General features: G+C 37.2%; 1 protein-coding gene across 1 annotated transcript in view; it reads left to right on the forward strand.

Annotated features, from left to right (window-relative positions):
* The window catches only part of Oma1 (OMA1 zinc metallopeptidase), a 57,725-nt gene that overhangs the window by 26,490 nt on the left and 7,973 nt on the right, over window positions 1-23,262 (forward strand). The window contains exon 8 of the mRNA XM_013022344.1: window positions 10,047-10,196. Coding sequence (XP_012877798.1) covers window positions 10,047-10,196 — 150 coding nt within the window. The remainder of the gene's footprint in view (window positions 1-10,046; window positions 10,197-23,262) is intronic.

Here is a 23,262-nt window from a genome sequence, read left to right on the forward strand (position 1 = left end):
CCTTCCCATCCTCCCCCCGCCCCCCAACATTCCCTCCCCCCCACCAAAGTTGTAATAACGACTGCTTAGATCAGTGAAGCTGGCCAACAGGGAGAAGCCAAAGCTTCTTTTCTTTGGTTGAACTGCCTCATTTTTTCCCAGAGTGACCAGTTTAAGAAAGTCTGAAAGCAGAGCATCTATGAAATTCCTCCAGAATATCTTTTTTTTATTGTGAAAATACTGTACGGAGGAGTTACAATGACATGGGCAAGATAATGAGTATATTTCTTATCAAGCATTGTTGTCTCCTCCTTTGTTTCCCCTTCCTATCCTCCCCCACCAGCTCCTCCCCACCACCACCAAAGTTGTAAAGTTTGTTTTTTGACATAACGACTTGTACATCTCATTGTTGCAATGGGTTCACCTGTATCCCTATTTAAGCGATTTGTTTTTCCCCTTTCCCTCCACAAATTATACCAACATCAAATACAGTGAAAGCAGGGGTTATACCGTGGGGGAGGGACATACAAAGCAACAAAGAAATAATCTTACAAATGTGTTAGAAAAAATCGCATGAAAGAAAAAAACATTTGAATACATATTTATTTCTATCTTGATACCTTTTCCTTCTTTCCATCTACTGCTATTTAATTTGGCTTATTCTTGTTTTTCTTAGAGTTTGTGTGTCTCTCTATTTTAATGTAATTGCTGTGTCCCAAAGTTTCAGTTATATTGTATTTTTATTCTTATTTGCTTGTAGGAGTTCTTTATTTTCTCTCTTATTTCTTCAACAACCCATTGTTCATTCAAAAGTGAATTGTTTGTTCCTCATGTGTTAAGGTATTTTCTGTGGTTTCTCTTGTTGGTTTCTAGTTTTATACCATTGTAGGCTGATTAAATGCATAAGTTATTCAGTTTTCTTGTATTTGTTAGAACCTACTTCATGTCCTAAAATATGATGTTTTGGAAAAAGTTCCATGGGTTGCAGCTGTTGGGTGGAATATTCTATAAATGTCTACCAATTCCATTTGATCCATAGTGCTGATTAATGCTCATAATTCCTTATGGACCTTTTTTGTTTGTATGACTTATCTGTTGGTCCATGTATGTTTATGGAGTTTAATCCTCTTGGTGTATTGTTCTATTTATCAATATAAAGTGACCCTCTGTGTCTTCTGGCTAATTTTGGCTTGCAGTGGGCTTTTTCAGGTATGAGTATAACTGTTTGTGCTTGCTTTTAGGCTATATTTGCTAGGGACTTTATGCTTGTGTTTGTCATTGTCAATGAGGTGCCCATTCATGTATACAAACTATCTTGAGCAGAGTTACCCCTCTGTCATTCTCCCTCTCTTCCCCTGCCCCTTTTTTCACACCAGTCTCAGCAAGTTTCTGTGTTCCATTTTCATGCTTCCACATACAGTATTTTAACTATATTCACCCTCCTTCTTTCTCTCTGGGCATCAGCCACTCACCCGCTAGTCCTTACATCTGAAAGAAGCCGTGTTCAACTTCTTAGTGTTCACGCACGTGTTAATTATTCCAAGGAGTTTCACATGGTATCTCACACATGCATATACCATACTTAGTCCTTTTGAACTTGGCTTACTTTGCTTACTATGATTTCCAGGTCTGTACATTTCCTTGCAAATGAGATATTTTTATTTTTTCTTTATGGCTGAATAATATTCACACACATATGTATGTATGTATGTATTATGTCACATATTTTTGATTCAGACTTCATGTTCTTGGGCATCTGAGTTGCTTCCAGAGCTTAGTTATTATGAATAGTGGTACAGTGAACATGGGGTGTGCACATGTCTCTGGTATATCCTGACCTGTATTCCTTTTGATATTTGCTGAAGAGTGGCATCGTTGGATCATAGGGTAGGTGTATTTACAGGTTTTGAGGAAACTCCAAATTGGCTCTTATTTTCACAGTGGCCACACTAGTGGTGAATGAGGATTTCTTTTTCACATCTCACTCAAATTTCTTGTGTTCTTTTTAAATTTTTAAAATTTGAAATTTTTTTGTGTATATTTTTATTGTAAAAATACTGTACAGAGGGGTTACATGAGTAAGGTAATAAATACATTTCCTATTGAGCATTGTTACCTCCTCCTTCGTTTTTCCCCTACCATCCATCCCCCCCCCCCAACTTGTAAGGTTCGTTTTCAACCAAGTGTCTTGTATATCACATTGTTACAATGGGTCAACCTGTATCCTTATTTCAGCATTTTGTTATTTCCCTTCCCCTCTCCAAATTAGATAAATATATTTACAAGATGCAGGGCACTGGAATAAAATACAGTGAAAACAGGGGTTAAACCATGGGTGAAGAACATAGAAAAGAAACAAAAATGCTTTTATCAGATAATGGAAGTAAAATGCAGGGAGCCTGGCTGCATTTGCTGCATGGAAAGCAGAAAATGTTTCTCCCCACTCTCCTGCCATTCCTTCTCACTTTATCCCATTATACTAAAATAAATCCCTAAAAAAATTTGGGGAGAAAAAGAAACAAGATGGAGTTATGATAAGGAATCTTTATCAGCATAAATATGAATGGCATATTTCACTGTGCCTAACACCTGAAAAATTATTTTGCTGATGACATTTTTCTGTGAAGGTTAGAAGAGAATAAAAGAAAGAAAGAGGGAGCATGTGATATGACTTAATTCTGATCAACCAACAATGATAGGCCAATTAGTGAAGGGAAAATGAATAGAATCCTCAAAGTTAGCCTGTCACAATTCTCTTTTATACCTGCCTTAGTATTCCATTGGTTTTCCAATAGCTTTCCTTACAGTCCTCACCTCACTCTTTTCCAAAACACATTCTGCTTTCTTCCAATCCTCTGTCACCACAGGAGTGAGCATTTTGCCAGCATGTCATCTACCAGTGTTTCAGCAAACACTCACTATTTATCATATATGAGTTACTGTATAAGTAGTTAAAAAACAACAACAAAAATCACATGGTACGTTATAAATACATGGCCATGTTGACTGGTACATTTTTTCCAGGCTCATTGTTACTCATATTGGAAAGACAAGTCTAGGCCAGTTACTCTCACAGGCCTGGATATATCACTCCCCAAATTAATGACTCATGATTGTTTATTTACATTTCATAGGAAATATGGTTCATTAAGAAATTTGTCAGAATCTCTGTGTGCTTAGGTTGGGCTAGTAAATTTCACAGTCAGATTACAGTAGTGTGGGGCAGCTCTTTCTTTGGAGACGGTTCATAGGGAATGTGTGTAAGCCTTTTCTCTGTGGCCATTTGAGTGTATTTGCTGGTGAATCCTATCAAACTCTATGTCATTGTTTGTGGCTTGGGAGGGAAAAAAGTGAGGTTTTTCTATTTATTATGGTTACTTTTATTAAGAACCTCAAGTCTTCTTTTTCAATATCATATACTAAACCTTTCTGAGATCCTTGAGCAGTGGGGGAAGCATTTCAGTGCAGTGCTGATGTATGGGCTTTAGAACTAGGCTGTCCAAGTTTGAGAAGTTGCTTTGCCAGAGTGCCATTTTACTGTAAGCAAGTTATTTTTCCTTTTGTGTCTCAACTTCCTCATCTATATCACAGGAACAGTAATTAAGCCTGTCTCATAAAACTAATATGATTAAAGTCCTTACAGTACCACACTTCAAAAAAATTTTAAAGTATTTGTCTTTCATTTCCTCTTCTCTGTTTCTCAATAATTATCTCAAACTTAACTTTTGATTCCCCTTACCTGCTGATGATTTACTCTTCCTTTTGTCAGTAAATGTACTACTTTGTATTCAGTTGCATTAAAAAAAACCCTTTTAATTCTCCTCTTAATGTTTTAAAGTTTAATCAAGTTTTCTGGTGGCAACTTATAAGTTTTCACCCCACTATGCTATCTTGTACCTAGACTCCTGCACCCATCTCTTTACAGGTTGATTGATTCCATTCATTCATCTTTTTCTGTTCTCTACTCTGCCACAAACAAAAAGTAGGTCTACTAGGCTGGGATACTCACTTTCCTAAGGTAAGACTTAAATGCACATTGGCCAGCGTTTACATTGGCTTTTTCTGAGCTGACCAGCACTCTACTTCTGATGGATAATAGTCTTTTGTGCATGGGTTACAATCATCAGAAAACAGATTTTACAAATTCTCTTTTTTGTTACATTGCTGTTATCAATTGGACATATATTTTTAGTGTGCTTATTATCTGCTAGGTTGTAAGAATACACAATACCTTCATAGAAGTCGGATTTTAAGGAGGAGACATAGACATTCAATAAAAATTCTAACAAAAGGCACAGAGGAGACATCCAGCCTTTGGGAAAATATGGCGAAGAGATGTCTGTGGAATGGGTTGAGAAAGAAAGTTGCAAAGTTCAGCTCTGAAAAGAGGATCCTCTGAGAGAAATAGATTCACAGAGGCAGGGGTGGGGGTGAGGTGGCTGGCATACCAACCATGCTCACAGGCAAGAAAAACCGTGATCTAATCCAGGAACTGAAAATTCAGTACGGCTGAAATACAGACACAGTTCTAGAGCACCAGTGACAGAGTAAAACTGAAATGTAGACAGGGCTCTTTTGTTATCATTTCCAAGGATTTTAGACCTTCTCTACTGCAGAGATTAGGATTTTAGGTTCCCAGCTCTTTGAGCTTTTATCTTCCTCATGACTGTAGGGAAATCATGTAACCTATTTTAGGCTTTTTTCTAGTCTGAGAAATGGGAATTTACCTCAAGTAATTATTTTTTCATAACTATTTTTCATAACTTAGACTTTGTTATTTTTGTGGCTTGTATCCATTTTTATACATTGGTACATCAGACTGTGTGCGTGCGTGTGTGCGTGTGCGTGTGCGTGTGTGTGTGTGTGTGTGTGTGTGTGTGTGTGTCTCCAAGGGTAATCCACATGGAGATTCGTGGATTAAATCTAGTGCTCTAACACTGAGCACCTCCCATCAGATTCTCTAGGCTTCTTGTCATTTAATATTCAAGTCATGTAACTTAATTCTATTTTTTCTAATTCTCTCCTCACTAGGCAACCTTCTGGTTAGAGCAAGGCTTTCATCGTCACGTTCCTAAAAGAGAAAGAATGTGCTGTGCACTTTGTAGTTATCTCTGTAAATTAATAAGCTGGAATTCTGATTTTATATCAGTCATATGAACTTGGTCAGTGGGAACAGTTCCTGAGAGCTATGCCTGTCTGTCCTGTGCTGTTCCCTGGATTTATGAGGTTTCAAGGCCCAGGGCCAAACAAATGTTAGAAAATTCCCTAAAACAAAGTTACCCAGCAGAGCTTGTTCACCCTCCTGAAGTTTCTTTCTTCTGCTGCTCTTCTGTTAATGAGTATATTTTACATGATGATATTTTTAACCAGTCTTTAAGCTTCTCATTTTCATGATCCATTAATTATGAAAATCATGAGAATTATTAATATGAGTTAATAATTACTAGTTGGACTATGGTGCCTGGTTATCACCTGACCAAAAAAAATTCTATGCATTATTTTGGTAGCGGTGCATGTTTATTTGTCACTGTAAGGAAACTTGGATACTATATAGTCATTTCAGAAATGCCCTTTTAAAATTAATTTTACAACCAAGTAAACCATTCATTTTTGAGACTTCATTATTTATATGTGAAAAGGAAAGCTAATTTTCTTTTAGTGATTCTAAACTTGGGCAGTCTCTTAGGAGAACAGTATATATGATTATTTTTGATTGTGACAGTGATTATGGACAGATTACTTTGTTTAATGGGTGGGAACTAGGTTTGAAAAATACTCTAAGGTGTCTTGGAATGCCCTCACAGGGAGGAATTGTCCAGATGCCAGAAGTTACAATGCTCCTTCTGGGAAACACGCACTGCTGGTTTCTTCAAATAACCTGATATAACTATGCCAGTAGCACCATCTAGTGAGCAAATTGAGTAACAAACAGAATCTAGTTTCACCACAGAAATAAGAAATAAGGGGAAAAAACTCCCCCAAATTCTAAGCTTTATGTAAAATAGTAGATTATGGAATCACAGGCTTTTGGAGCAGGAAGGAAACTGGGAGCTGATTTCTCCTTTTCCTGGTAAGAATCCAGAGTCCACAGAAGTGTATTTGTTCACCTAATAACATACCTAGTTAGTAGCAAGATCTTCCAGTCTCGTTTTCCCAGAAAGTATTCTTTGCTCTCATGACAGCGAACTGCCCTGTGTTTTATTTGAGTCTGACTGAGGTTCTTGGCTAGTCACTTAAGAAGGAAAAACAGCAAATGAGGGAATCACCTTGTTTAATCATCTTGTTTAACAAGTTATATCTTAAGTCTTACTTAGAACTTTATTTTATGATCCACATAAATGAGTCTTTATTTACTAATTGATATAATTTTATGTCTTAGTATTTTCTTTTTTCTTTTTTTTTGGGGTCCGGTCATGGGGCCTGAACTCTGGGCCTGGGCGCTGTCCCTCAGCTCTTCAGCTCAAGGCTGGAGCTCTACCACTTGAGCCACAGTGCCACTTCCAGCTTTTTTCTTTTTTCTTATGTGGTGCTGAGGAATCGAACCCAGGGCCTCAGGCATTCAAGGCAAGCGCTCTACCACTGAGCTACCTTCCCAGCCCTCTTAGTATTTTCTTGTGACAAAGCTTTACCTAAGAAATGTACATGAAAATTATTTAAGACATAATTTATTGTATTGATTTTTAAGCTGACATGCTGACAATCAGAGGATGTAGAGAGCTTTGGTAAATCACTTTAGCATTAAATAAACTACAGTATAACGTTTCCAATTTCTTTCTGTGTTTCTTTTTATTTGTTTGCTTGTTTCTAGTGGTACTGGAGCTTGAAATTAGGGTACTCTACCACTGGAATCATACCCCATATATATTTTTTCTTTTTTTGCGCTGGTCACGGAGCATGAACTCAGGGCCTTGGTGCTGTCCCTGAGGGTTTTTTTTTTAACCCAAGGCTAGCACTCTTATCACTTAAGCTGTAGCTCCACTTCCAGCTTTTTAGTAGTTAATTGTAGATAAGAGTCCCACATACTTTCCTGCCCAGGCTAGCTTTGCACTCTGATCCTAAGATCTCAGCCTCCTTAGATCTCAGCTTCACTTTTCAGTCTTTTGAGTAGCTAGGATTACAGGCATGTGTTGCTGATGTCTGGCTTAAGTTTCTTTTAACAACATCTGTTTTTGCTATCAGAATTACGTTGGCCTTATGAAAGGTATTTGGATATATTCCCTTCTCTTTGATATATATGTGTGTATATATATGTACATATATACATATATACACACATCTATAAATACACACACACACACACATATATATATATACATACATACACACACATATATCTATAGAAATGTTTGCAAAAGATTGGCTTTAGTCCCTTAAAACTCTGGTAGAATTTATCCCCTTAATGGGAGACTTTTCTATTACTGATTCAGACTTACATTGATCTGGTTAGAAAAAATGCTTGATATAATTTTAGTGTCCTTACAGTTACTGAGATTTGTTTTGTGTTCTAACATTTGATCTGGCCTGGCGAATGCATTGTATGTCCTGAGAAGGATGTGTACTTTATTGCTGTGGATGCGTATTAACTCCATTTGGTCTATGTGTTGTTCAAGCTTAGTGTTTTCTTATTCATCTTCTGTCTGGATGATCTGGTCATTTTGAAAGTGTGAGGTATTGAAGTGTCCTTCTATCGCTGTATTCCATTATCACTCCCTTTAGGTCCTTTAATGTTTCCTTTATGTATTTAGGGGCTCTGATGTTGGATGCAAACACATTTACAATTATTATATCCTCTTGATGAGTTGATCTCTTTAAAACTGTATCCTTTCTTTGTCCCTTTTTATACTTTTCAACTTGAAATATATTTTGCCTGATGAAAGTATAGCTTCCTTGCTCTCTTTTGGTTTCTGATTTTGCTGAATATCTTTTTCCTAACTCTTCACTTTCTATCTGTATGTGTCCTTAAAAGTCAGGTCAAATTCTTAGACTCTACATGAAGACTGGTTGGATCATGTTTCATTTTTGATACTGCAATAGTATGTCTAAATGTTCATGCTGGGTCTTGTTTTTATTTTTATTTTTAGATAATCCACCCAGTGCTGTCTTTTTCCCCACACTTTTTTTTTAATTGTGAAAATACCGTATATTGGGGTTGCAATTAGATGAGCAACGTAATGAATACATTTCTTATCAAGCATTGTTGCCTCCTCCTTTGTTTTCCCTTCCCATTCCTTCCCATATCCCCCCACCCCCATGCTGTCCTTTTTTTTCTTAAACATTTAAATCCATTTACATATAAGGCATTATTGATAGGTAAGGACTTAGTCTACTTTGCTAGTTGTTTTGTGGATACTTAATTTCTTTCTTCCACTCTTACTATATTCTTTGTGCATTGATGGTTTTCTGTAGCGGTATGCTTGCCATCCTGTTTTTGTTTTATGCTCGTACTAGAGATTTTTGCTTCATAGTTGACATGAGGCTTATTTTTTAACAATGAATTTCAAGCTGATAATAATTTAATTTTTATTACATTCAAGGACTGTACATTTTTACCCCTCCTTCCATTTGAAGTGCTTGGTTAATTTTTTCATTTCAGAAGGAATCCTATTGCAATTCATTTTAGCTATAATTCTTATGAATAGTTGTGTCTTTCAACCTTTTTAATATGGTTATACACCATCATTAAAATTCTACAATATTCTAAGTATGTTTTAGTTTAACATATATCACTGGTTTGTCTTTTGTATATTTCATCTTATTGATTAGCAGCTTTTCATTTCAGTTTAAAGAGCTCCCTTAAAAAATTCCTATAAGAAAAGTCTAGTGATAATGAACTCCTTTTGTTTTTGCTTGTCTTAGAACATTTTTATTCTGAAAGACATCATTGCTGAATAAATTTATTATTGATTAGCAGGATTTTCCCTTTATCACTTTAAATATATAGCCATTTCACTGTCTCCTGGAGAGAGTTTCTGTTGAGACATCTACCTGAAGTTGTATTGAAATCTATCTGCAGTTGTATTGAGACTCATTTTTTTTCAATATGATGTGTCTCTTATCTCTTGCTGCTATTGAAATTCTTTCTTTCTTTTGTGAGTTGATTATTATGTCATGGTGTGCTCCTCCTTAAATCAGATTTGATTGATGACCGATGTACCTCCTGCATATGTTTTTCCTCTTCTTTTTCCTTCCTCCCTCCCTCCCTCCTTTCCTCTCTCCCTCCCTCCCTCCCTCCCTTCCTTCCTTCCTTCCTTCCTTCCTTCCTTCCCCTTTCCATTCTCTTTTTCCGTTGCTCCTCCCCCCTCCTTTCTTCCCTTTTTTCCTTTTCCTTCCCTCTTTCCCTCCCACTTCCTCTTTTTCCCCTCTCTTTTTCTTCCTTACTTTCTTTTTTTTCTTTTCTTTTCTTTTCTTTTTGTATTTGTTCTGGGACTTGGACAGGATCTTTGTACTGTCCCTGAGCTTTTATGCTGAAGGCTAGCACTATACCACTTGAGCCACAGTTTTATTTCTGGCTCTTTTTTAAATTCTTTTTTCAGATAGGAGTCTTAATTAAAGATAAGAGTCTCATAGACTTCCCTGCTCTGACTGGCCTCAAACCAGTATCCTCAGCACTTAGCCTCCTAAGTAGCTAAGATTTTAGGTATGAGCCACCTCCACTTGGCTCTTCCTTTTTCTTTTTACAGGGTCTTGCTATGTAGCTCTGCCTGTCTTAGAATTCACAATCCTCCTGTCTCATCCTCTCAAGATTATAGGTATGTGCCACCATGCCTGTTTGGCTAGGATAAATTTTTTTTCCTTTTTTTTGGGTCCGGTCGTGGGGCCTGAACTCTGGGCCTGGGCTCTGTCCCTCAGCTCTTCAGCTCAAGGCTAGCGCTCTACCACTTGAGCCACAGCGCCACTTCCGGCTTTTTTCTTTTTGTGTATGTGGTGCTGAGGAATTGGACCCAGGGCCTCATGCATGCAAGGCAAGTTCTCTACCACTAAGCCACCTTCCCAGCCCCCTAAGATAAATTTTTAAGCATGTTTTTGTAACTAAGCTCACTTTGTGCTTTTATTAATGTTGATTTCAGGCTTGTGTGGATGTAAGAGCCAGTTCAGTGTTTTGGCAGCAAATGGAATTTGCAGAAAGCCTTCATGGTCATCCCAAATTGCCAGAATGGTTATCTACACACCCTTCTCATGGAAATCGAGCTGATCACTTGGATAGACTTATACCACAGGTGAGTAGCATATATAAGGCAGGAATTTCATTTACCAGATCCTTTATTGTTAATGCTGCTGCTACTTTTGCACAGTAAAAAAGAGTTCTAGCATGCCAACTGTTTTGATTACTATATTAATGGAATATCAGTTTTCAAAGGAAAGGGTTACAAAGGTTTTCTTTCCCCAAATCTTGGAGAGTAAATTAATTACTAAATACACTTGGCTTTTCTCAGTGATGAAGACTTAATCCTTTAGAATCTGACTTTTAATTTTAATTGATTTGATAGAAGTTTGAAATTTGAGGCATAATTTTTCAATACATTGATCATAATTTAATTTTTCCTTGGTAGAGGAAAGCTTTTTGTTTGAAATACCACTTAATGAATAGAAGTTTGGATCGATTCAGCTGTTTTAGAAAAAAATTCCTCATGTCAAGTGACATGTAGCTATTTTTACATAGAGTTAATAGATCAAGCTTTTGCCAAGTAATTTTCACTATCCTCTGAAAATCTGTTGATTTGTTACATCATTCAAAACATTTTCTGTGGCTTCCACATTAGTACAAAATGGGTATCAGACACAAGTCGGCCAGGTACCACACTCCTTCAATGTCATTTGTACTAAATTTGCTACTTATTTATGAAAGCAGAACATTCCTTAGTGATTGTAGAATTGGTACTGAATTACTTGCTCAAGGACAGCTCAGGAGATTCAGGTGTGTTCAGTATATCTTCAGATTTGCCCTAACAAATATTGAGTCCTCGTTAAGGTACAAAGAAAAATAAGATGTGTTTCTTGATATTCATATGCTGCTAAGTCCAAAATGATTCATACAAGGGGTATGATTCTTAAAAGTAGAAATATAGTAGCATGTAGTTGTAAGGCTGAAGAATGTTCATTGAGTTCTGGATAAAAAACAAGCACAAGATTTATTTATTCATGCAGTTGATCAATATTTATAGATATTATTTGCTAATCTATCATTGTTTGCTCTATTGGTAGGAATGAGTAAGAATGGAACAACCTCTGTTTTCCTGGAGCTAGGATCCCAGTAAAATAATGTATTCCGATAACAAACATAGAGTATGTCAAGTATCAGTAAGCATGTTGGGAAAAACAAAGTAGGTAGAAGGATAGGCGACAAAAAGGGGTGCTGTTTTGTGTTCTACTGTCAAGGAAGGCCTCATTGAACAGACTCTGTGAGGATTTAATAAAGAGCAAGCCCTATAGATATTTCTAGGAAGAAACTTTCATGCTAGAGAAAACAGTTAATGCAGAGGACCTGAAATGAGAGTATGTGTGTTGTATTCAGAAATAGCAAGGAAGACATGGGCTGAATGGAGCAAGGAGGTGGGGATGAGAGGGGAGAAATCGGTCCAAGGTGACATCCAGAGGGACCAGGACATGGAAGATCATTTCAGGTATCATCAGGACTTGGCATTTACTTCAAGCCAGTACAGCATTTTAAATGGAGGTGTGACGATGGGTCTTGTGCTCTGTAGTGATCACAGTGTGGACAAGAGTCCAGGCAGGAGGTGAATGTAAGAATCCTGGTAAGAGATGACATGTAGAAACAGAAGAGCGGGTCAGGAGGGGTCAGATTCTGAGTTTATTTAGAAAGAAATGATGATAGGATTTTGGTAATTCCAGCATACTTTGTGCCTTTTTTGAGTATTTGGGACAATAAAGCGTGACTTCTTAACACATTTTGTTTCATTTGGCTACTATAACTTAAGACCATGGACTGAAAGGTTAATAAATCATAGAAATGGCTTTCTCCCTGGAGAACCTCAGCTCAGTTTGCCAGCAGATTTGGTGTCCAGTGAGGGCCCACTTTCCAGTTCATAGACTGCTTGCTTCACAAGGTAAAAGGACAAAGGAGTTCTCCAGAGGATTATCTACTTGCATTTTGGAGACCAGGCCTTGATATGTTCCTCTGGCTGCATTGAACTTGTCATGCTACTTCTCTGTTCTGATGTTGGTGAAATTTACCTGAGTAATGTGTAGTGATCTTCAAAAGCCTGTGTAAGCCAAGAACAATGGATGTTTTATTTGTAACTGACTGAGTACTGTACCGTACCTTTAAGAGTTTTCTTTCTGCTGATTGGGAGCCATGGATCTTTTTTTTTTTTTTTAAATTGTGAAAATACCGTACAGAGGGGTTACAATTACATGGGCAAGATAATGAGTATATTTCTTATCAAGCATTGTTGCCTCCCCCTCTCCTCCTTTGTTTCCCCTTCCCATCCCTACCACCCCTCCCCGCTTGCCAAAGTTGTAAAGTTTGTTTTTCGACCTAATGTCTTGTACATCTCTTTGTTGCAATGGGTCCACCTGTATCCCTATTTAAACAATTTGTTTTTTCCCTTCCCCTCCACAAATTATACCATAGCTAAGATATGGAACCAACCCAGATGCCCCTCAGTAGATGAATAGATCAAGAAAATGTGGTATATATACACAATGGAATTCTATGCCTCCATCAGAAAGAATGACATTGCCCCATTTGTTAGGAAATGGAAAGACCTGGAAAAAATTATATTAAGTGAAGTAAGCCAGGTCCAAAGAAACAAAGGTCCCATGGTTTTCCTTATTTGCAATTACTAGTATATGTCTGAGTCAAGCAGAAACGGTCAGATAAGTTGATTTTAGGTGAAATGAACCCCAAGAAAAGGACTCAAATTTTTTTCTTTCTTGCAATTGTTTCTAACATATTTATAAGATGATTTCTTTGTTGCTTTGTATGTCCCTCCCCCACAGTATAACCCTTGTTTTCACTGTATTTGATGTTGGGAGCCATGGATCTTATAACTAAGTCACAGACCTTATATTAGAGCTACAGACCTTATAGCAGCTGGGAAATCTCAGCTTGTCTCTAAAGCCACAACAAATATATGATTTCTCTTTATAATTCTAAAAATATATGGTTAAAATGAATGAATTCTATCTACTAGCCAACTTTGAAACTTAGATTCTAAGTTTTGAAGTTGTAATTTAATCAAATTGATGAAGATTTTTAGAGAGGTTAAAGAAATGTGTTGTAGAGAAGTCTGTGAAATAATAATGGGTTGTCTGGGTGCTGGTGACTTATGCTTATAATCATAGCTACTTAGGAGTCTGAGATGTAAGGATCGCAGTTGAAGCCATCCAGAACAAGAAAGTCCATCAGACTCTAATCTCCAAGTAACCAGTAAAAACTAAGAGGTGAAGGTATAGCACCAGCTGGGAGCAGAAAAAGAATATGAAGCCCTGGGTTCAAGTCACACACACACACACACACACACACACACACACACACACACACACACGCACACACACGCACACACGCACACACACACACGTTGATTAGTGAATATGGAGAAAAACCGGTTAGAGAAACAAATGTTACTTGAGAGCCAAGAAAAAATGTAGGAGGCATTTTACTTCTAAAAATAAACTATCCCAGTTCAGAAATTTAATTTGAAAACCTTAGATAAATTCCTTATATTCGTCCCCCCCAAGTGATTAAATTCAATTTGAAAGCAATAAAATTCTATTACAATATTGGGACTAACTCAGTGATTGAAGTGAAACTGGTTGTTAGTGCAAGGGTATGTTGTTAATTAGAATACACAGTCATAACTCAAAGATTGGAAATCCCTTCTATCATAGTTCTAATTTCTGTAATGAAGCAAAGCAGTTCCTCTGGCAGTATATGGAATTATATGAGTCTGTATGCTACTAAAGACTACATTTTAGAGTTTTATATAGGGTGTTTTTTCCTAGTTAAATGAGTACAGTGTTATATTCAACCACGGAGGCGCCTGTCCTTTTGATGTTTTGTATTCTCAGACATGGCTTAAGTGGCATATGCTTGAAAGTACTTGTAGGCCGAGTATAGTGGCTTACACCTGTGATCCCCATTACTCAGGAGACTGAGGTCAGAAGGAGTTTGGTTCAAAGACAGCCTGGGCCAAAGTTAGTGAGACCATCTTAATATTCTGGGCTGGAGTGTTAGAAACCTGTCATCACAACTGCTTAAGAGGCCACAGGTAGGGAGATTGTCCTGGACAAAAAGCAAGACCCTGTCTACAAATAACCTAGAAACAAAAAGGGCTGGAGGTTTGACTCAAGTGGTAAAAGTGCTTGCAAGACCCTGAGTTCAAACTCCAGTTCCCCACCCTCATCTCCTCTTGAAAAGATCAGCAGAGCATGGAGAAGCCTGGCCAACAATAATAGTTTTGGTCACTCCAAAGATGTGATGGCTAAAGACCTGAAACTGGACTACTGGGACAAATTTACCAGGAGTTGTGTAGAGAACGAGATATAGGGCAGAATAACATGAAAGTAGCTATTTAATTTAATTGGAAGAGAAGGTCAGTGCCTATTGTGGATCTGATTCATAGAAGAAACCAAGGTTCTGTGGTTCTGTGATGAGAATACAGATTTCAGTAACCATAACTTTTTAATTAACTGAATATTTTACTATAATCTTTCTGGATTTCAAAAATGTATTATTAGTTATCATAGTATGTCAGCATTTAAGATATTTTATGTATTCAACTAATGTTATCAATTGCTTGTTTATGCCACATAGCAGGTGTTATAGGCAGATAGACAAAGATCTGCTCTCACAGTGCTTATTCTAAATAGGAAATGTGGGGAGAGGTGGGTCTCTGGTGTCTCTTCTTATAAGGGCACTAATCCCATTAGTGACCCCACCCATTAAGCCCCTTAGTTTCCATCTCTAGATATGTTCACCTTGGGAGCTAAGGTTTCAAAATATGAATGTGGGTTTAATAGACAGGTAATCTGTGAGCCGAGATGAGCAGTGCTGGAAGAGCAGCTTCAAATGAGTTAGTCAGAGAAGTTGAGCCCTGTGGGAACTCTTGCTTTTACACAGAGATGGAGTGCTGGTGGAGGGTTTCAGCAGACCAGCCTAGTAGCAGGCCTGGTTTGTTCATGGAAGGCTGGGATCTGTAGATCCTGCAGAGCAGTATAGTTGTATCATTTTCTAGTGCTCTGTCATAATGTATTGTTCAGAAAATAGACTAGTTCCTTCCTTGTGTTGTTTTTAAATCAAGATAACACCCCCAAATTAGAAAAAAATACCCTTGCTATATGAATTCTGAGCTAAAGCATGTGTGAATGTTTAGTTAAATATAATGCTGTAATCCACTAGCATTTAAAGAGGATAAATACAGGTTTGTAGTAATAATATTATTTGTTGTTAATGAGCTCATATGTTATAATTTTATTTACTTGAAATACTGTGTTAAATTTAGGAAACACATCCCACATATTTTGGTTACCATAACAACTGGGGTGAAAAATTGAAGAACAGATGTTGTATCAACCTGTTGATGTTTAATAGTATGACAGTTTTAAAATTATAGTTACACTGTTGAGACTTTAAATTTATGTATATCATAATTTGTCCTTCAAAGAAATACTGTAAGTTTTTTCAATAAGAATTTTTATAAAATATGAATAGGTGAGAGTAGAGGAAGCTGACTTCATAAATTTATTTAGTTGAGGTTTCATCTCTACTTCTCTCATCCTCTCTCTCTCTGCCATCCCTCTTCGGAGATGAAGAGGATGGCAATGATAGAACACATAGGAAGAGCATTTAACTTGGAGTTGTTGCTTAGGATTATGTAATTATAATCCTAATTTGAATTGTATTTATTTTTGATAATTCATCTTTTTGAACTATGATTTTATTATTATTAAGGTGTTGGACAAAGTCAGCTAATTAGTACATTTCTTTTTATGGATAATGTTACCCCTTCCATTGCTCTCTCCCAGTTTCCCCTTCCTATCCCTGCCCAAAAGTTACATAGGTCATTTTCCACTTAGTATGTACTGAATAACATGATTACATTTGTTCACTCTGCCTCCCTCCCTTTCTGGTTCCCACTCGCTAAAAAACCCAAAAGCTAAAACAAACACCATCTCTTCCACCACCAAACTAACAGCAAAAAAAATCCCATGTTTCTATTTCCTGAAATTTGTTTTGTAAAACTGTTTTAAATGTTCAGAGAAGTTAGACTTTGGGTTCCTCCCCTCAGACTATCCTGTTGTAGTCTGACAGTTCATGTGTGAATGTCTAGAGTCCTGCATAGGTTATCATGTCTAGTTATATTTTAGATCTAGTGAATAGCACTTATTTTTAAATATTTTTAAAATGCCAGCTTTCAATGCCAGCTTAATTTGTAAGCTAGATTATTTTATATCTTGATGCTCTGACCTACTACATTCTGATTTTAGGTTTCAGAATCACTCAATGCAGGCTATAAATACATTCATTTTAATCTCATTTTATTTTAAATCCTTTAAACTTTCCGGAAGCTAGGGGCTTGAACTCATGTGAAAACCATTCCTATACACTTATAATTGGGCAAAGTAAATGAATAAATTATTAATGTTATACCTCTCATGAGCAGAAAATGTGTTTAACATTACTGTGAAATGTCATTGTTGGCCAATGTACACAAACATACCCTGTTCACCTTACAGAATTTCATTTTGTCTGACGTGGAGAGTATTGAGGAAAGGCAAATATCATAGCAGCTGCTGTAATTGAATTGGCCTCTGAATCATAGAGAGCCAGGGAGCCTGACAGTAACATTGTCTAAAACCTTAAAAAAAACATTATGGTGCATGTGATGTGTATCTACTTGAGACTGAAATGAATGGGCTATTAAAAAAATTGCTTTTGGGGGAAGGGAAGAAAAAAACAATATTTTCAGAAAAACGTCAAAAAGCTGGAGGTGATTTATTCCTTACCCCCCATTGTCTTGCTGTTTGTTTTCAAAGGAAGCTTTTAATTTAATCACAAAGCTTCCTTCTCTTATATTCATTTTTTCTTTTTTATTAAACTTAGTTACTATCATGTGCACCTTATAACTAATGTCTGTTTTTCTTGGTATGTAGAACATAAAGAATCATACTGTTTGTCCACAGTTGTTTCCTAAATCCTTGAGTTGTTCCTGGGAATAAATATAGCCAGTGATCTTTAGAAAGGAGAGAACATGTGTGTTTTAATTTTATATACATGGTGAAATACTCAGATCAAGCTATTTAATAGATCCTCATATACTTATTTGGGTATGGGAATGACCACCCAGATCTATATTCTAGCAGTTTTCAGGAGTATAGTTGTTTTTTTTTTTGCGGCGGGGGGGTCCGGTTGTGGAGCTTGAACTCTGGGCCTGAGCGCTGTCCCTCAGCTCTTCAGCGCAAGGCTAGCATTCTACCACTTGAGCCACAGTGCCACTTCTGGCTTCTTTTTTCTTTTTGCTTATGTGGTGCTGAGGAATCGAACCCAGGGCCTCAGGCATGCAAGGCAAGCGCTCTACCACTGAGCCAACTTTCCAGCCCTGTATAGTTGTTTTAACTGTGGTCCCATTCTTCAGAAATTATTCCTCCTAACTGAAGCTTTGTCTGCTTTGACTGGTGTCTCTCCATCCTTAACTCCTCTAGCCTCAATCCCTGGAAGCCACCCACCTTTTAACATTTTTTTTTAAATGCTGGTCCTTGGTTTTGAACTCAAGGCATGGGCACTGCCCCTGAACTTATTTGCTCAAGGCTAGCACTTTACCACTTGAATTACAGATCCACTTCTGGATTTTTTGTAGTTAATTGGAGGTACGAGTCTCACAGACTTTCCTTCCAGGGCTGACTTCAAACCATTATCCTCAGCTCTCAGCCTCGTGAGTAGCTAGGATTACAGGTGTGAGCTTGAACTCAGCCTAGGTGCTGTCCCTCAGCTTTATTGTTCAGGGCTAGTGCTTTATAACATGAGCTATAGCTCCACTTCCAGCTTTTTTGGGTACGTAATTAGAGATAAAAGTCTTATGACACTTCTTGCTCAGGCTGGTTTCAAATTGTGTTTCTCAGATCTCAGCCTCTTGAGTAGCTACTACAGGTGTGAACTGTTGGTGCCTGGTTGATTCTGGCCTTTTTGTTATTTGTTAAAAAGGATAGTTTTAGTTTCCTAGTCTCACCTGTCTTTCCTGCCTCAAAGTTCAGGGACGAGTCTTGTATTCTTTCACTGCTTTTTTTTAAACCATTCTGATGGGCTGGGAAGGTGGCTCAGTGGTAGAGAGCTTGCCTTACATGCATGAGGCCCTGAGTTCGATTTCTCAGCACCACATAAGCAAAAAGAAAAAAGCTGGAAGTGGTGCTGTGGCTCAAGTGGTAGAGTGCTAGCCTTGAGCTGAAGAGCTGAGGGACAGCCCAGGCCCAGAGTTCAGGCCCCACGACCAGACCCCCAATAAATAAAATAAAAAAACATTCTGCAGCCATTTTGACTTTTTTTTTTTACATTTTTTATTGTAAAAATGCTGTACAAAGGGGTTACAGTTACATGAGCAAGATAATGAGTACATTTCCTATTGAGCATTGTTGCCTCCTCCTTTATTTTCCCCCTACAATCCCTTCCCTCCCACCTCCCATTTTGACTTTCATCAGTAGGTATATGGCAATACGAAATATAAATAAATGAAAAATATTCTATCAATCAGTTATAGCAGGCACAATTCCTTTCTGTGAACAACTATCATTTACATTATTATTAATGTTTTACAACTTACAAATTGTAAAAATAGCTCAAAGACCATATGAAAGTGATAACTAAGAAAGATGCACTGTTTACTTAATAGAGTTCCTAATACCTTTTCTGCCCATTTCCGTTTCTGGCTTTAGTTTTTATTTTCCCTCATCTTTCTTTCAAGGAAAAGATAACATCAAATAATCCGATGAGATTAATAAATATGTTTTGCTTATTATTAAGTAGACCTGTAAGAATTATCTTGGCCATATTTCTGTGTCTCTTGATGCAGTAACATTTTTTTCTCATTCATTTTTGTTAAATATCTTGCTAACTTAATCTTTGGGTTGCAGTTGTTGATTCTGAACCCTTGGCTTTGAAAGAAAGTTTTGTTTTCAGAAATTAAGGGAGAGAGTTGGAAATAGAGATAATAGTATAGCTGAAGGCACCGAGTTCACCCCTTGGTGAAAACAAAGCCAATTAACACAACCAGGAGATCACAGAGTGAAGAAAGGTTTATTCTTTGCAGCCGAAAGGGAGAGCAGCTCCCTGCCCCTGCAAGCATCAGTGATTGCCCTAAAAGTACCCTCCTAACTGCTACCAGTAGTGAAGGGACGGCTTTTATTTTTCAGGAGAAACATTTAAAACTCTCAGGAGCCATTTAGGACTAAAAGCCCAGATAGAAACTCAAGGGTCAAGTTGTAGAAATGCAAAAAATGGACTATAGAGACTGGAGAAGAGGAAGAGGAAGAAAAGAGGTTTTCTTTAAAAAGCTTTTGTTTTACTTTTGATTAGGATTTTTATAAAAATGTATAAATAATGACGTGAATAATTTAATGAGCCACCCATATTTTCCTTGTTCATTTTAGATAGTATCAACCCCCTTTCTATGCTTCCTTTATTGTTTTATTTTTTCTGCTGAGATGTATTTCAATGCAAATCACAAGCCTCAGGGCATTTTATTTCTAATTTCTTTATAAGAGGACAAAGTAATTTTTTTCTCTGCCCTTAGTAGTTCTTACAGGTTTTCTGTAACAAAAGAAAAAATAAATAGAAGTTTATTAATGAGTATATGTCATATATACTTATGAGTTTCCCAGAAAGAAGGTCTGAGTGGAGTTTTAAATACAATTTCTAGCTGCAAAGTCAGAGGATGTAGGGAAGTTGGTTCTGGGAAGTTCCAGAGGAGCACAGCAAACAGAAGTAAGGTTTGTTCTGGAGGTTAGGTCAGTGCCTCTTCCTTCTTTTTGCTCCACCAGAGAGGACTTCCTTTACAGATGTGATTTGTTCTATCAAAAGAGTACTGATTTGGTTTTTAGAACTTCGCGTATATGTGCTGTTTCCCAAAATTGGCTATTTTGCTAAAGAGGAGTATTATGTGTGCCATATTCTGGTCTCTGGTGGTTATATTTTAGGGTGATGTGTCCTGAACTTCAGTGGCCTCCCTCTTACCCGCCCCCCACCTCCATCCCCAAGTCTCACAGAATGAGACTCAAAAAAGAATTAAATGATCATGGTTTATTCTGAGTGACAGAAAGGAATATGTCTTAGGGAAAGATGAGCACACAAGTTATGATGGGGAGGAAATATATGGTAAATAGAGTTGTTTTGTTATGTAAATAAGACTTTTCTTGGATAATAAAAGTTCAAGACTGGGTAATTATTTGGTCTTGGTCTAGTCTCCTGATAAGATTACCCAAGAAGAGATTCATGAGGAGAAGTTAGTTCTATCTGTCTGTACAGATGAAAGGAGATTGGAGAAAGTTTTGCCTTTGTCCTACTGTTCTCCAAGTGCCTTCAATTCAAAGTAAACAGCATACTAGGATGCCATCTTCAGGTGACATTTCTTGAACTCCTTTACCATCAACTGTGATAGGCATTTCAAAGAGTAGTTTCCTTTTATACCATAATCATACCATTATCCTACTGTACTGATTGAGTATAACATGACTATAACTAACTGGAGTTAAAACTGCGATGACTGTTCAAGAATCACCCTAGATAGTTTTTCCTTCGTAAGTTCCCAGCAAACTATAAATAGACAAAACCACTAGAGTATATTGTAGAGCCTTAAAATGGGCTACTGGCGCCAGGTATGCACCTAGCCAGTTTGAGCTTAAGACTGAATGAGATAAATTCTAGCTGGGACAAAGCTATTTTTGTCCTAAGCAGAACTCTGGAATTCCTGGTCTTGTGCTGTTCAGGACCACACTTCCTTCAGTAAATCGCCGTAATAAATACCACTGGTGAAATGGTAGGTCAGTCTTCCTCTCTTGAGTCTCACTGCAACTTGGGGCTAGCACTCATAAGCTGAATCTGGGCTGTTCTAGAATACGTGCACAGTGATTTTTTAAAATCAAATATCATGTTACATATGTAGATTCTCTGTCAGAAAATATACTTTTATAATTGATTTGTTCAAGTTAGGACCTCAGGATGCACCCACTGTATTTTGTCCTTATGTCTGTATGTCTTCTTGGTATAAGTATAATACCTCATCTCTTTTATTTTAATCTATAAACATGTCATTGACTTACTGAGTAAATCCATTCCTACATTGTAGATTCTAGATTCTTGTGTTTGCTTCCTTGTGCTATCATTTGACTTTTCTTTTTTTTATGTTTTTTTTACTGTGAAAATACTGTACAGAGGGGTTACAATCACATGAGCAAGGTAATGAGTGCATCTCTTATCAAGCATTGTTGTCTCCTCCTTTGTTTTCCCCCTCCATCCATTCCTTCCCATCTCCACAACTACATCCACCCCCCCTGCCTAATTTGTAAAGTTCATTTTTCAACATAGCATCTTGTACATCTCATTGTTGCAATGGGTCAACCTGTGTCCCTATTTAAACAATTTGTTCCCTTCTGCTCCCCAAATTATACCAACATCAAATACAGTGAAAACAGGGTTTATACCATGGGGGATGGTCACACAAAGCAACAAAAAGATCACATGGTACCTTATAAATACATTAGAAACAATAGCAAGAAAGAAAAAACCACTTGTGTCAATATATGCAAATCAATATAATTCATCACATCAACAAGAGCAAGGATAAGAACCACATGGTTATCTCAATAGATGCAGAAAAAGCATTTGACAAGATCCAACACCCCTTTATGATGAAGGCTCTGAAAAAACTAGGAACCCATGGAACATTCCTCAATACAATAAAGGCTGTATATGACAAACCTACAGCCAGCATTATACTTAATGGTGAAAAACTAAAGCCATTTCCTCATTTGCCTTTTCTATATACCTGTTAACAGTATTCAAATTTTGGTAGTTACATTTTATAGGTATAAAAACTCTGCTTCACATTGTTTGTTCTAAAGGGCTCTCCATTGTCTGTCTGCCTCACATACAGTGCTGTCAAAGCCCACCACTGGGTTTAGATGGGACCAATCCCACCCTTCCTTCTGTTGTGAAGACGGTTTTTACTCTAACGCTCCGCAGGTGATTGTGGGGTATAATTTGTACCGAGAAATTGTCTATCTCTCCAAGAACCTGAGTTCTTTTTTCCTTTTGGTTAAGGGATTTCTTTTTCCTCTACCTCAGATGTATCCCAGTGTGTGCCTTGAGGCAGAATGTCTGTAAAACAATGAAGAATCTTAGGCTATCCAAATCAATTCTCATTAAATAATAGACGTTGAATCCCTTTTTCTTCTGTTCTAGAGTAGATCTAAGAGGTAGATAAAAGAGACTTTTAAGAAATCAGTGTGATAATAAATATACAAGAAAAAAATGTCGAAAAGAAAGGACTGATGAAGGTAATTTTACTAAAACATTTATTGAATATTTGAATTTCCTTCATAAACAACAATATAAGGGCTCCATGAAAACCAAATCCAGTAATAACAATGAAAGCCTATGAAATTCTCATTGTCTTCTGGTAAGATGTTTTGAGAGGAGAAAATTTTAAAGAGAAAACCAAGTCTCAAATCTCACATGCATCTGGAGAAAATGTTAGTGTATTAGTGAGGATGGCTTCAGTGGCAATGACCACAAATGCCATGCCTGTGGAGTTGTCAACAAAGGCCTGACTTAATCGTCTGGAAAGTGACAGGCACGAGGAGTGACCACAAATGAAAGATACATTTATTTTTTGAAAATTCCTAAAGTTGTGGAATACAACAGAAGTTGTAAAACTTTTAGTGGAAGCTGTAAAAATTCTGGATGCCCCAGAGCAAAAACTCATTGATGTGGAAGGCAGAAACATAGTACAACTGAATTAAAACACTCGAACCAAGAAATGTCTAAAAAAAGGAAAGAATTGAAAGACCAGCAAGTCCAAGCTGCACCTAGTAGTAAGGAAGACAAATACATTCATTCCTCTTCTCTTGTCTTCATTTATTTAACCATGATATCTATATCACATTCCCATGATAAATAACATTTCTCAAGATGTGTTTTTGGATCCCAGAGTATGATAAGTACGTGAGAAAATCTAAGACTGCAAAATGCACCATTTAAACTTACAAAGTTTTAAATCTTGATTGCAAAGAAGAGGCTGCATATTACTTTTTCAGATTTTGATGAAATATAAA

The sequence above is a fragment of the Dipodomys ordii genome, unplaced genomic scaffold, assembly GCF_000151885.1.
Source record: "Dipodomys ordii isolate 6190 unplaced genomic scaffold, Dord_2.0 Scaffold61, whole genome shotgun sequence".
Lineage (NCBI taxonomy): Eukaryota > Metazoa > Chordata > Mammalia > Rodentia > Heteromyidae > Dipodomys > Dipodomys ordii.